Genomic DNA, 14,279 nt, shown 5'->3' with positions numbered 1-14,279 from the left:
TTGGGTTTGATCACATGATTCCTTCCATCCTCCCTGGTTGCTCAGCACTTCTTTTCCTTCAGCCCAACTCCAGGGGCACAGAGAGTCCCTCAATGTGGCAGCAGGTGCTCAATATGGAACAAGATTTAAGGAAAAGAAAAGGAACTTTAGGGTCATCTGCTCTGTCTCTGTTGTTCTTCTCATCATTGGAACTAACCCCGTGGGTTAAATTTCTGTGTGTCTATTTGTCCAGCCACACCAGGAGATTTTGCCTTCTGGGCCCTTCATACTGTGCATGTAGTATTGATCTTTGGTTCTATCCTGTGTTCCTGATGAACTTTGATTTCTTCCTGCTCTAGGAAAGAACATATACTGAGGCATTAGGATAAAGATGAGCAGGCCAAATGAGATAAACCGGGTTTTTATCATTTTACTAAGTAAGACAAACTCAGTGAGTGTGATCATAGTGATTTTCATGTGGTATTTTTCCATTATGGTTTTAACACAGGTGTCAGAAAATTCAGTGTGACCTCTTGCGATGTCATCTGATAAACTCGTAATGCTCATGTTACCTTGATGTTTTTAGCCACAGGAAGTCTTTGGGAAAGAAAAATCTCTGAGGAAATTCTGGCCATCTATGTGTTTTTCTAGGACTAGGTTCTGCATAGAAGAGTTGGTGCCAGTGGTGCCCATGAGATTGCTATTTCCTTGGTTTTTGTTGGATTGGTTATTTTTACTGACTGTACCCATGACTGCAGGTGACACATTGACATGCTTTCCAAATTCTTAAAGTAGATTGCTAGTTTGCAGGAGTTCTATTGCTTTTAAACTTTTTTCTTATAAAACCGCCAAACATTTTATTGTTTACCCTTTTATTTAAATGAAAGGGTGGTAGAACTGAGAAGGGAAGACACCCATTCCCTCAGTTGGGGCCTGCAAACTACCCACAATAAGATAGAGAGTACCTAGTGTTCTCTAATAGAAGTGGAAGCATAATTGCTACATTTTCCCTGAGTGCTAACCAAGGGTAACCTGTAGTTGTCTTTTTAATTCTGGGAATAAAGCCAGATTTAGGCAAAATGAATTAAATTTGTCCACAATTACTGATTTTGAAGTAAATGTAATTACCATGTTTCACATCAGCCTCTTAATTTTCCATATGAATTAGGTGTTGTGTTTATTGACAAACTACATTACCAAATCTATTTAAGGCTGGTACCAGCTCTTAAAATTTCTGAATTAGTTCTTTAAGAGTGTTCCCATTGGTATGAATAACAATGAACAACTTACTCATTTCACACACTAGAGCATGGTTCTGGAGTCAGAATATCTGAGCTCAAGTCCTATCTTTACATTTCCATGATCAGTGACCTTGGACAAGTCACTCAGCTTCCATCTGCCTTTCTTTGGGAGAAGGAGAGTAGATAAATATTTTTATACTGGATAACACTCATTAAATATTATCTTCAGTTAAGACTGTGTTATTTATTTATTTATGCTCTATCTTAACTTATTCCCCTACAAGGTACCCCTACTGGGAGAAGAAAAGCCAGTCTCTAAGAGTAATAATTGTTTCTCATGCTGATAATATCATGATGGGTGTCCTCTCCCAACTCCATCCAATGGCCACACCACTTCTAGAGGGAAATTTCCAAAGTCAGACCTGATCCTGTCTTTCCCAGGATCAGGTCCCTTTGGATTCTCTTGCGTAAGTTCAGACTTTTTGGCATGACACAGAAGACTTTGCAGGATTATATCTGGCCCTCACTCCCTAGCGACTTTCCTCCTGCCTTCTTCAAAGCCTATCGTCAAAATCTGTTTACCGTATTGCATCCGCTCCATCAGCCTCCTGCACTCTCACATGCTATTAATTCTCCTCTATTGGTCTTGTTTGACATTCAGACTCTCTGGTTGATAACCTGTGCTTCCAGAGGCTGCCCCCATAAGCTCCTGCGTGGACTTGACCATCAGGACTTCTGCCTTTTTAGTACTCTCCTTTCTTGACCTCTATCCCACAACAAATGTGTGAGATTTTCCCCAAAGTTCACTATGGTTTAATAAGCAGGATTCAAACTGATTGTTGATTCAACAGATAAAACAAAACAAAGGGAGGCTCTGCTTATATACTCTGAGCTTTGCTAATTTATCTTTGTGCAAATGGCAAGAAGCTTTATTGTATTTGGGGAGAATGAGACTTGGAGCTTGGCCAATGGTACAAGGTAGAACTATGATTTTTATATAGGAGTATTGTCATTTGTGATAAGATCACAAATAAGCAATGTGTAGGGATGTTCCAATATGTGGAGTGACTGAGCACTGCTATAAATAATCCAGTTGATATTGTATCTCAAATGTATTGGCTAAATAATAGCAAATGGACAAAAGTTAACTCCTCTTTACCCTGGTAAGCAACTACTTCAAGTCAATAGATAATATTACCTAAATCCAAAAGTACACCTTTATACTGTTGGTCATCATTTATGGAAAAGCAAATTTTAAAAAAGTCCACTGACTGACTGGATTAATAGTTAAAGAACATTCTGTAACAAATGACTAATCCTGTGGTAGAAGGAATTAAAACATAAATAAAATTAATACAGTTTGCAAATTTGCTAGGTCTAAATCTCTGCAATTGTCTTCTCTCCCAAATCATGAGCTGTCTGTAGCAGAAATAGGCATTTTTGATATAAAGTCTGATAAGTTATATTCTGCCTTTAAGGAGTAAGCAACTGGAATGTCACATTTTTGATGCATATTTTTGCAATAGAGATGGGATTAAATTCTAAATGTTTTAGCTGTGAAAGACCCCTTCAGATTTGTGCAAAATGAAGAATAGAAAAGGAGAAAGCTTTCCCTAAAGCTATTCATAAGATCTATTTAGGCACAGTGACATTCTCCTGGAGCTTGTATGGATACAGTGCACTGAATAGTTCAAGGGTTTGCAGCTGCTTGGAATATTTGAGAAAGAGATTCCTCTTGTTTTTATCATGTGGTTCACAAGGCCGAACCAGTGTTTGCCAACTGGCTACTACCCATCAAGGATCTAACAATTAACAATTGTATTGTGATAACATCTTGCATTTCTTGAGTGCTGACTTTGCGCTTCAGATGTGCTCTGTGCTTTCTACTCTGTGTATTATTTAATGCCCATGCTTTTGATCTTACAGGAATGGCCACTTATTAAGTTTACATCTGCTTTTTGCAGTATGGAAAATTTGTTAAACCAAGTCTGATCCTTTATAAGCTGACAGATACTTACTGTTTTTTGCTCTAACCTAACTGGTGGCAGTTGAATCTGAAGGATGTTCTGATGACTTCAATAAAGGCAACACTGATCACATCAATAAACAAATGGTTAGACACAGTGCGCAGGTCTAAATAGGTGGAGGCTTCCAATTTTCTGAGCAGTGAGGGACTCAAAACTGTTACTAGAACGAGCCACTAATGATGTACATTTATTGATGGAATAAGTAAAACAACTGGAAACAGGACTTTAAGGTGTGTTGATCTGGTGCATTTTCACTTGATTGGAAAAGGGAAGATATTTTAGAATTATGAAACACAGCACTTTCATGCATTCATCCTCTTGTTATCTGAATATATAGTAGGTAGGCTAGATAAATGCATCCCGTTTAATATATTTGGCTGATTGGTTTTTGTTTTATTATTTGATCTCTATTTTGTATTTTCTCTTGCCACATGGAATCTATGTAGCCTTCTTACCAAATGACTTGGAGGTTTCTTTCATTTTCTTTTCTTTTTTTGTAGTAGGGATTGAACCCAGGAACCAGGGGCATTTAACCACTGAGCCACATCTCCAGCCCTTTGTATGTTTTATTTTGAGACAGGGTCTCGCTAGGTGTCCTAGGGCCTTGATATGTTGTTGAGGCTGGCTTTGAATTTGTAGTCCTCATGCCTCAGGCTCCCAAGCTGCTGGGATTACAGCCATGCACTACCACACCTGGCTGACTTGAAGGATTTTGATCAAATTATGGACTTTCAAACCACTGTTATCTCTGCCTAGAATGCTCCTCCTGTCTTCACACTACTAATCCTCCCCAATCCTAACACACACTCTATTCAGGCAATCATTTCAAGAAGTGTTGTCCCTCCCACAACACTTCCCTGGAGATCCCAGTGTCCCATGCATACCTTCTGGTACCTCATGTGACACATGAGTCACTAAAAGTCACTAAATGACTCTTGGGAAGCATGGACTTTCTATTATAATTTCTGGACCCAATGAACAATTGTGACTTGAAAGTATGAATACATTCATGTAGATCATGTGTATTAGTACTTCGTTTGCTTCCCCATATCCTGCATCCCTAACAGACAGACACACACACACACACACACACACTGCATTTAGCTATGAATAGACTTCAAAGTGCCTCATCCATGGTTTTCACTGTAGTAGCTGAAGCTCAAGGTCATGATCAAGCAGAAGTGACTACTAGGAGAATAAAACCTTGGATTAGGTTCTGTTGTCCTTGTCATCTGGAGCATAGAATGTGCTTCAAGTTCCAACTTTTCTAGTGGAGTTTCAGGGTGGTTTTGTGGCAGCACTATGACAATGCTTTCAGGTTACACAGGGATATAGAAACATGAAGAAAGGCGAATAATAAGGTCCAGGCAACACAAGAGGGTCTGGGCTGGAGGTCTGAGCTGGGAACAGCTCTGCCCACTGCAGAATGCCATTCCAGGGGGAGCACAGAGGGACCGGTGCCTAAATCTTACTCAGCTGCTCCCCCACCCTCTCCATGCTCATTACTTAGTTCCCTTTGATAGAACACAGGAGGAGGACATGGATTGCCAGGGAGCAGGCTTTTACCACAGTGATTTCATTCTATTTTGAAGTTTCTCTCAAAATGGTTGATTTATTTTCTTCTCATGTATGCATTATGTATGTGTTACTACTCGCCATGGGCAGATTCAGAAAGGCACGCCTTTGTGCCCAAACCCCCACTCATGCAATGCAATACAGTAACTAAGAGAACCAGAGACCCATGCTGGGCTCTGGAGTAGACAAAAGCACAGATCCCATCTGGGTCTCCTTCAAAGCAAGCTGCTGTTTTGTAACAAGCTACTGGATGGTGATTAAAAAAAAAAAAAAAAAGGTTCTTACCTGTTTACTTAATGGGTGACTGGCCTCTTTGCTTTTATTTAGCCATCTGTTCTGGTCTATGTCCCTTTAAACTTGTAAGATCCATCACCTCATTTAAGCTGTTACCTTGACACATTGCAATGTTGTGGACATAATGATTCCACAGAGGAGCAAATTAAAACGGTTTTTCATGATTAGAAGGTTAAATGAGGTAAGGCTGTGGTAGTTAGTGGTGAGATAAGGGGTTTTGAGGAGGCAGAGCTCAAGGGACTTTCAGATGATTAGAAAATTAGGCTGGCTAGACGGAGGAATGTAGGTTTTACAAATTACAAAAGCCAAGAAAGAATGAAGACTTTCTTTGGGTGTCTCCGACCTCCGGTTTTGCTGTACAGATAGCGGCTGGGCCCTCAGCAGACCCAGGGACCATCTTTGAGTTTCTTTACTTCCTTGGGAGATTTTGTGAGGGAAAAAAAATGAAGTTAATTATACCAAGAAGTGGTAAATTCAACACACAATCACAACAACAAATACTCAGTCATTCTCAGAAAATTATTGGCTTTCCTTAAGTTTGAAGAGAAATGAGAGGCCAAGTCCAATTTCACGAGGGAACATTTCACTGTCTTTGCCCTGCCCTTGTGGCAGAGTTGTTCTTGATGTCCACCCTTAGCTCATCTTTCTTCTTGCTCTAGCATTGACCTTCCCCCTGACTCTGTGACAATTTCATGAGGATGATCTACCAGACCCTGAACATCAGCAACAAGAAAGCCAAGGTCATTGATAAATTCCTGCTCTGGGCACTCTGGTGTCTCCTGATACGACTGGTTTTTATTTGTTGCAATCCCTTAGGCTCAAAGTCTCAGTTGTGTATGAGTTTTGGGTCTGCCATGTGTGTCTCATCCATGATCAGGTTCTATTCCTTCTATCTAAATTGAGTCTTTCATGTCTTTTTTCACCTTTTATTTCCTCTGCCTCTGTCCTCGTTTCCATCCCTCGTTACGTCTGCCTTGACCAAAGAGAACAGCCTCCTAACTAGTCACTCTGTACCTTTATTCTCTCCCTTCTCCAAAGCATCTTAAACGCTGATGTTTGATTATAAGTGTTACCATTAGCAAAATTAAATAAATAGACAACAACAACAACAACAACAACAACAACAACAAAAATATCCTTTGGCTTTCTATTTCCTAGCAAACTCAGCACAGGTTTCTTAGCTTGGTGTCTGAGCAGTCTACCATAAGGTTATCATTTATATCTCTAGCTTTTACTCCTTTGTGCTGTACAGTTAAGACAGACTGCTCTGGGCCTATGAATTACCCCATGTTTTCTAGTCTCTTCTGTTTCCTTTACCTAGGTGCCCACACATCCCTACCAGTTTAAACTCATGCCTTTTATTAAGATCAATCTTAAATACATCTCTGCTTTCTCCCACCTGATAAAATGCATTTGCTCCAGCTTTTATTCCATTGCAGAACATTGAGCAGAATGTTCTTATGCTGCTTGGTCTGAAATGTTTCCTCCCTTTGTGGTTATCATTTTGATTTTTACTTTTGCACATGCTTTATTTAGCACAGGTCATTTCTGTTGGGTATGTGGGAGACTCCCCACTGAAGTTAAGCTTCCATCTCAGGAGAACATCACGGAATCCCTTACACCTCCCCCTCCACTCCAAAGGGCGCCAAGCCAAAGAGCGCCAAATTCAAAAATTTTTTCGACCAATCCCCACAGGACACAGTGTTCACTCGCTGTTTCTGTGTCACCCTGCCAATCCAATCAGCACCTGCCACATCCCTTACTCAACCCTTCTTAAGCCGAAGCTTGCAAGTTCACGCTCTCTAACCTCTTCCTCTCTTCCCCTCTTCCCTCTTCCTCTTCTTTCTCTCCCTCTCTGTCCTCCTCCTCTTTTCTCTCTACTCTCTGCCTCTCCTTTTCTTCTCCTCCAGGCAGTCGCCCAATAAAATCTCTTGGTTGAATCTCTATCTTGGGTGAGTCACTCGCCTTTCAATTTCCTGCACACAAAGGATTCTACATACAAAAGCACAAGAGTGAGCCATAATGAGACTGAGTGCAAGAATGGGAAAAAATGCATTCATTCATTCATTTCACTCAGGTATTTGTTGAATGCCTGTAGCATTGACGTCCTGCATTAAGGTCCTGGGATACAGGGAGTTATACCACAGAGTACAACCCAGTTCTACAGGAACTCACAGTCCTGTGGAAGGAGATTCCATAAATACACAGTGTTGTGCAGTGAAAATAGTACAACAGAGATGCCTTTCAAGGAAAGCAGGGGACTGACGGGCTTTCTTCCTCCATTGGTGGGGAGGTGGGGGGGTCAAAGAATGTTGGTGGGAGGGATTGAGCCATTAGGAAAGGCTGCCTGTAGGTGGAAATTTCTGATTTGGGTTTTTCAAACTGAATAGGAGTGTGCAAGGAAGATAGGAAAGTAAAAAGGAGAAGAGACAGAAGGGAGGAGTACAAGAAAACCTCTCTGCTTGATCTCAGAGGCCCAGCACACAAAGGCGACCTGGTCACTAAGTCATTATTTTCAGTCTCAAAGTGAAATATTCTAAGTGACAGAATCCTTTTTTTCCTTATGAAAGAAAAAGAGAAAGGAATAAAGGAATCTCCCTTTGTGACTGCTTTTAGTTGAAAGTCTTTTTTTTTTTATGTTTTGTAGAGAAAGTCTGTGATTGCGGTGAGCTTCATAGCTGCATTCCTCTTCCTGCTGGTTGTGCGCCTTGTAAATGAAGTGAATTTCCCATTGCTACTAAACTGCTTTGGACAACCTGGTACAAAATGGATACCGTTCTCCTACATGTACAGGCGGCCCCTTCGAACTCACTATGGATACATAAATGTGCGGACACAAGAGGTAAGACCCCAGAGGTTACCTAGGATTCCATGGGTATCCATGGTAACAGCTTTTCTTCAGGAGCAAGATGGCTTCCAACTCACTGAATTACCCTCTCTGTCCCAGAGAGCTTGTTTGGGTCCTTGACATCTTTTTTTCTCATTCTTAGACACTTCTGACACATGTCTAAAAACCTACCCCCCTCCTACATCAGATCTTCCAATTCAGGGGCTTCATATGGAGTCGAGGAAGCAATTACCTGTTTTCCTGGTGGTTTGTGGCATAACATATAGGTCTTTCCATTTAGAAACTCTGATCAGCACTTACCAGCTGGAGAACTGGCTGGCTTTATTTCCTCTGGGTCCACGGGTTGGGGACAGCTCTTTATAGAACTTCAGAAAAGCATTTGTACTCTTTAAAACTCTGTAATCCTTAGACCTGGAGCTAGGAAAGGCCAAGCTAATTTCAAAATTCTCAGTGGCTGCAGAGATAATGGGATTTAAAGAGTTTCCAAATTTAAAGGGGTTAAAATCATTTAAATCCTATAATCACTGAACCTTTAAATCTTTGTAGTCAACTGGTGGCACAGGAGAGGATGGCTGTGTATTGACAACTAGAAAGCGCACGCTATGCTAGCAATTTTGCCAGCAAACATTTATCTCATGAAATACGGTAATGAACATGAAAAAATGTGTGAGGCATCGAGAAGTGGTTAATAAAATTGTTTTCACTGTTCATTGCTGTGGAGTGGGATAAATGTGAGGCTAATATCCATAGATGCAAAGTCTAAGCCTGTTTGATGTTGGTGACAAAGAAGCAGGCCACTGGTGTGTATATATTCCTCTGGAGAGAGGTTTTGGATCAGATCCTTTGAAAGGTCATTTTGTAAAGATACTAGAGAGGAGAGGGGCACACAGGAGGCTGCCCCTCCTGAGAGTTATTCTTAGCATCCTATGAGAGATGTTGCAAGCTGGCTTGGTGCATCCCTTATGTGGGTAGTATCATACCTGAGTCATTGCTTCTGGTTAATTTAATTCTTTGAAAATTGTTTCTGTATCTACAGGATTTACAGGCTTTTTATTAGACCTTTATAGTTGGGGGGGAAAGCACCATTAATAACACATAAATCCTTAGGAGCCTTGCTTGATGTTTATCCTTTAATTGGTTTTAAATTAATTTTTTAAAAGTGCCTATTGCTTGAATTTGTTGAGTGTCCTAATAAATTGATTACCTATATAAAATGTGTCTCTCAGAGAATAGTTTGTCTCACTCTCATTTTTTCTTACTTTTATTTCTGGCTGTCATTTAATGTTCTACAACTCCACAGTATGGTGTTAATCATTTCACAAGTGCCTGTCACAGGCTGAAAATGAAACATGTGACTAAAATGTTCTATGAATTATTCTCCTAAGGGAAATCCCACCACATATCAAAGACCCTTTCATTTGTTTAAATATTTGTGATTTGGATTTTGAAGTGTTGAAAGAAAAATGGACCTAGGGATTTGGTTATTTAATTAGTTATATTAATCAGGCTACCTTTGAACTTCTTTTGATATAGTTTTTAATACAATGACTTTATCAAAGAATATCAAGCATCATTTTTCTCCTGTATGGGTTATTTCTTATGAAGAAATGTGATTACTGAAAAGAGATCAGGCTTTGGAGGAACCAAGGCATGGTTTGAGTTTTCATGCTGAGCTGTACTTACAAAAGCAGTATGTTTGTTTTGGGGTAACTTTCTTAGCCTCTAAGTCTCAATTTCCTTATTTGCAAAATTTGGAAACAGCATCCATCTGATGGTTATTAGGAGGCTTCAGTAGGACAAAGTGCATGAGGTACCCAGCTCCAAATGGATGTTCAATGAATGGGTGTCCTTTGCATTCCCTGAACTTACCATCATGACACAAAATGTTCAGAATGATTCCTGTCCAAATACCAAAGTTCAGAGTACCAGAATTGATATTCACATTTTACAGACCCTGGACTTAGGTCAATAAACCTACAAAGTGCTTTCCAACCCTACTAGTACTCAACATTCTGGAAATTTAAATCACAAAGGAAAAAATGTTTAAAGTACAAAGAAGTATCCCTGTGTCCCAAATACCACATTGGTTAAAAAAAAATTAGAAATCTGCAAATATTGAATATTGGTGAGGATGTGGAACAACAGGAACTCTTATACATTAGTAGTGGGAGAATAAACTAGAACAACCACTTTGGCAAAGCCACTTTTCCATTATCAAGTAAAGTTAAAGTCTGCATTCCCTATATGACAGCATTTCCGGTGATCGGTATCTCTCAACAGTAGAGATGTTCATGAACTCAGACATGGGAGGCATAGACAGCACACACGGCACAATGGCCAGAATTTAGAGTATACTCAAACAGGTATCAGCAGGAGAATGGATTAAAATTCTGCTACGTACACTGGAATATCATACAGCAATGACCATGGAGACGCTGCAGCCATATGTGACAACTTGGAGGGTAAGATTGTGCACACAGTGTGAATCTATTTGTAGCTCACAGGAAGAGGCAAAACTAAATGGTTTACAGACACATAGAAAAAGGGGAAAAACATCATTAAAGAAGTGATAGTAGCAATTACGTTTGTGAGGAACATGTGCTTTGTGGTCAGGCTGGGTTTGGGGCACCAGTGATATGCAATCTCTTGATCCTATTGGAAACACATATGTGAACATATTCTAATTATTTGTTAAGCATACATATATGTTTTTTGCATGTCAATTTCATAATAAAAGATTAAAAATATCTTAGCCCAGGTAGGATACTTATTGACTACTTATGTGGACCATGAATCCCACAACGCATTTCATCTAATGCAACAGCAAGAAATCACTAAAAAGAGGCAATAGGATTATTAAGCTATTCAAAGCAAACCAGAATTACTGAAAGAGGAAATTTCATTTCTCATAAAGACGAACATATAACACAAGATATTCCTTTAGCTCTGATCTATGCATAATAGAATGAAAAGTCCCATATTCATGTTACAGATGAAGAGGAGAAAGGATGAGGAGAAAATTTTACATCAAAGTTGAAAAACAACATATGAACACTCAAGAGAATGGCAGATTTTTCTCAAGCAATCCCAGGATAAATTGGGGGTTTGTTGACTTTCTAACTCCCTTCTCACTGATTTCATCTTTCCCTCTGAGAGTCCCACCACACATATTTCCATATCTGGGCTTCACTCTTCCAAAAGTTTGTGCATTGATCCTCTCCAAATAATGGTCTCAGGGGCAATCCTTTTCAGAGAAAATTTAAATAAAATATTTAGGATGGAAAAGGCTTCAAGAGTCAAAGTAATTTAAGTAAAATGATACGTGGTGGATTCAATATTTTGGGGCACATAGCTTCAATATTGACATTCAAACCATGCTTCTATAGGGGTGGGAAAGGGGGCTGCCCATTTCCTTCCCATCATTAAGATCATGGGCAAACACCCAATAGTCAAAGACAGGTTAGCAAGAGAAAAGCACATTGCATTTATTTGATCATATTTTGCATACATTGCATTTATTTGATCATATTTTGCATGGCTTGGGAGGCTTCAGATTGACAATCTAAAGACCCAGGGTGAACTCTGAATTTGTTATGCTTGGGTTTGGTGACAAGTGGGCAGACAGGTAGAAATATGATTGGACAAGAAGGTATGAACCAATAGTACCAGACTGTGGGAGGGAAGTTCCGTAAGGCTTGCTTTCAGGTTCTTCTTGGTCCCTCAGATGTAGCATTTCTTCCTCTTTGGTATGAAGCAGGACCGTTTCTGAAATGGGGAGCTGATGACTTCTCAAACAACGTAGGTCAGAAAACTTCTTTATGTCAATTTTTACACAAAACATGTGGGGGAAGTTAGAATATTGTTTTTAGGTTTGATAGCTGGCTTTGGGGAAAATGGGTTCTGTTTTCTATGATCCACCTTGAGGGCATTCTAGTCTCTATTCTTTGCTTGGGGGATAAGAAGAGGTGAAAGAGAGTGATGCAGGAGGCAGTCGGAGAGAAGCTTTGCTACTGAGGCCTTGACTTTGAGCTGCACACCTCAAAAGCAGCTGCATCCTTCTGTGCCTCTGCCCCTTCTACTCTGATTCAAGAGACATGTCAGTAACCTTGGCTGAACTGAGGCAGGTATGATGATCTGCTTACTTCAAGGTCTTGATCCTTAAGGTTTTCTCATAAGTTTTTTTTTTCTTATAAAATATATATTTAGTGGCTTTCTAGAAACAACTCAACTTCCTAGAGTTGTATTATTATTATTATTAATATTATTATTATTATTATTTTCATCTATGTAGATATGCTGGCAATGATTTCCAGAACCAAAGCATCTGTACACGTGTTGATGTGGAAGATGGCTCTATGACATAGATGTTAAGAATGAGCTGAAATGCTTATGAGAGGGAATATCTCTTCAGTACTATCTATAACAAGGTGGGGTGGGAGGTGACAAAGATTTAGTGTTCACTCTGGAAACTTGGGCTTCCCTGGTGCAAAATTTGATTCTTTGATTATCTATAATCAAAATCCTTTGGATATAATCCCTTTGGATCTTCCCAACCAGAACTATAGGCTGTCAGTGAATCTATGACCCTCTGTCCTGAAGATCTCAAAGTATAGTAAATTATGCCCAGTTCGAGCTCCACTCCATTGTATCAGTAAATATTTGCTTTTTGAATAATTTTCTTCCAAGGGGCATGCAAAAGATAAAAGTATAAAGAACACAGAAAAGTAAATATGTGGCTTTACTTACATATTGAACTGAATATATGAATCCAGACTCATAAAAAGCAGCATATTGTGAAGACTATTAGAATTGAAATAATTAAAATATTCCAACTATAGTAAGGACAATCCAATAATGCAGTTGGTGATTGGTTCCTCTTCTTTAACCCGTAAGTACCCATTTGCTTTGTCAACCAATACAAGCTACAATTCTTATCCTGGGGGAAAGAGAAATCTTGAGAAACAAAATGAGTGCAACAAACTAGGTGAGTACTGAAATATTGAAAGTCTTCTGGTCACAGAACCCAGAATTCCTCATTGGTACTTATATTTGAGCTGACAACAACCACAAGATGTTACCAAACTGAAACTTGGACCAGGAATAATATTGATTTTGCAACAGACTACCCCTGCACCCTACCTCCTCTTAATTTATGACCCACTAGGAACTCAGGCTTGTCCTGAATTCCATTATTACATCAATAATGCAACCCCCTATTTCTGACACTACTGAATATACAGACTCCACCTGTAGTATTATGGCAGAGTTACTGTATTATCAGTTGACCTTGGACATGGCAAAAAGAATGCCATCCTTGTGTGGTTAAAAAACAAACAAACAAAAAACTCAAAGTCATACTTGGAAACATATAGTGAACCCAGTTTTCTTCCAAACATAAATTTTAACTATTCATTTGAAATTATAGCAGATAAGGAAGGTATAATGGATTTAGGCACCTCAGGGCTTGATTCAAGGTGTCATTGTTTCATCCTGCTGAGATCATGGCAGATTTGGGGGACAAAGAAGGAAAGGAACTTCAGGCTAGGTTCTGTCTGTAGTTTCCTATCATGGACTTGGTCATTGTGTTGTGCTTTTCTGTTGTGTGACATAAAGAGGAAACCCTGCTCAGAGCAATCAGCTTGTGACTTATTTTCATTTACTTTTAGAAAATGGAATTAAGCTCTGATGATCAATGAATGGGATGCCACAGTCAGTCTTTCTTGTGATAGCTGGGGTGGCAGATGTATCCCTTGGATCTGTGAAGAGAACCATAGACTGCTGGAGCTGTGGAGGATTTCTGGTAGTAAGGGAAGGGCACACTTTACACAGTGCCTAACGATGTGCATAGTGGAGAAGCACCGGATTTCCAGAACACAGCATTCAAGTGTAGGGCTTCGTTTTCATTTACTGAGCAATTTAATGAGCTGAAACATGCCTCTTTTAAAAATGAGAACATTAGAAAGCCTCAAGTAGACTAAATAAGAATATTTAGGATCAGTTGGTGTGACAGACAGGCCACACTAGCCTAATTAAAGATGTGCATAACATATTGATGTTGCAATAGAATTTCCCAAATTATAGTTATAGTAACAATTAAGACATAGAACTGACTTCCTTGGCCATAAAACCACACATTACACACATTCAAATAAATGTATACATGTAACTAATGCTGACATAACTGGGTTTTCTATATTTAGGAATATAAGCTTACGATTTTACATAAGTATATCAAGAACAATTATATGCAAATGTATGTTCCAAAATTTCTTAACAGATCAATTTAATTGTTAAAAATCTGAATATTTTCATTTG

General features: G+C 39.3%; 1 protein-coding gene across 2 annotated transcripts in view; it reads left to right on the top strand.

Annotated features, from left to right (window-relative positions):
• The window catches only part of ST6GALNAC3 (ST6 N-acetylgalactosaminide alpha-2,6-sialyltransferase 3), a 519,983-nt gene that overhangs the window by 216,364 nt on the left and 289,340 nt on the right, over positions 1-14,279 (top strand). For both annotated transcript variants that reach the window (XM_081305670.1, XM_081305671.1), the window contains exon 2: positions 7,764-7,958. In XM_081305670.1, the coding sequence (XP_081161796.1) occupies positions 7,764-7,958 (195 nt within the window). The remainder of the gene's footprint in view (positions 1-7,763; positions 7,959-14,279) is intronic.

This window comes from Spermophilus citellus (assembly GCF_964194105.1).
Source record: "Spermophilus citellus genome assembly, chromosome: 9".
Classification (NCBI taxonomy): domain Eukaryota; kingdom Metazoa; phylum Chordata; class Mammalia; order Rodentia; family Sciuridae; genus Spermophilus; species Spermophilus citellus.
Note: the sequence above shows the minus strand (reverse complement) of the source record. Positions and strands in the feature narration are given on the sequence as shown.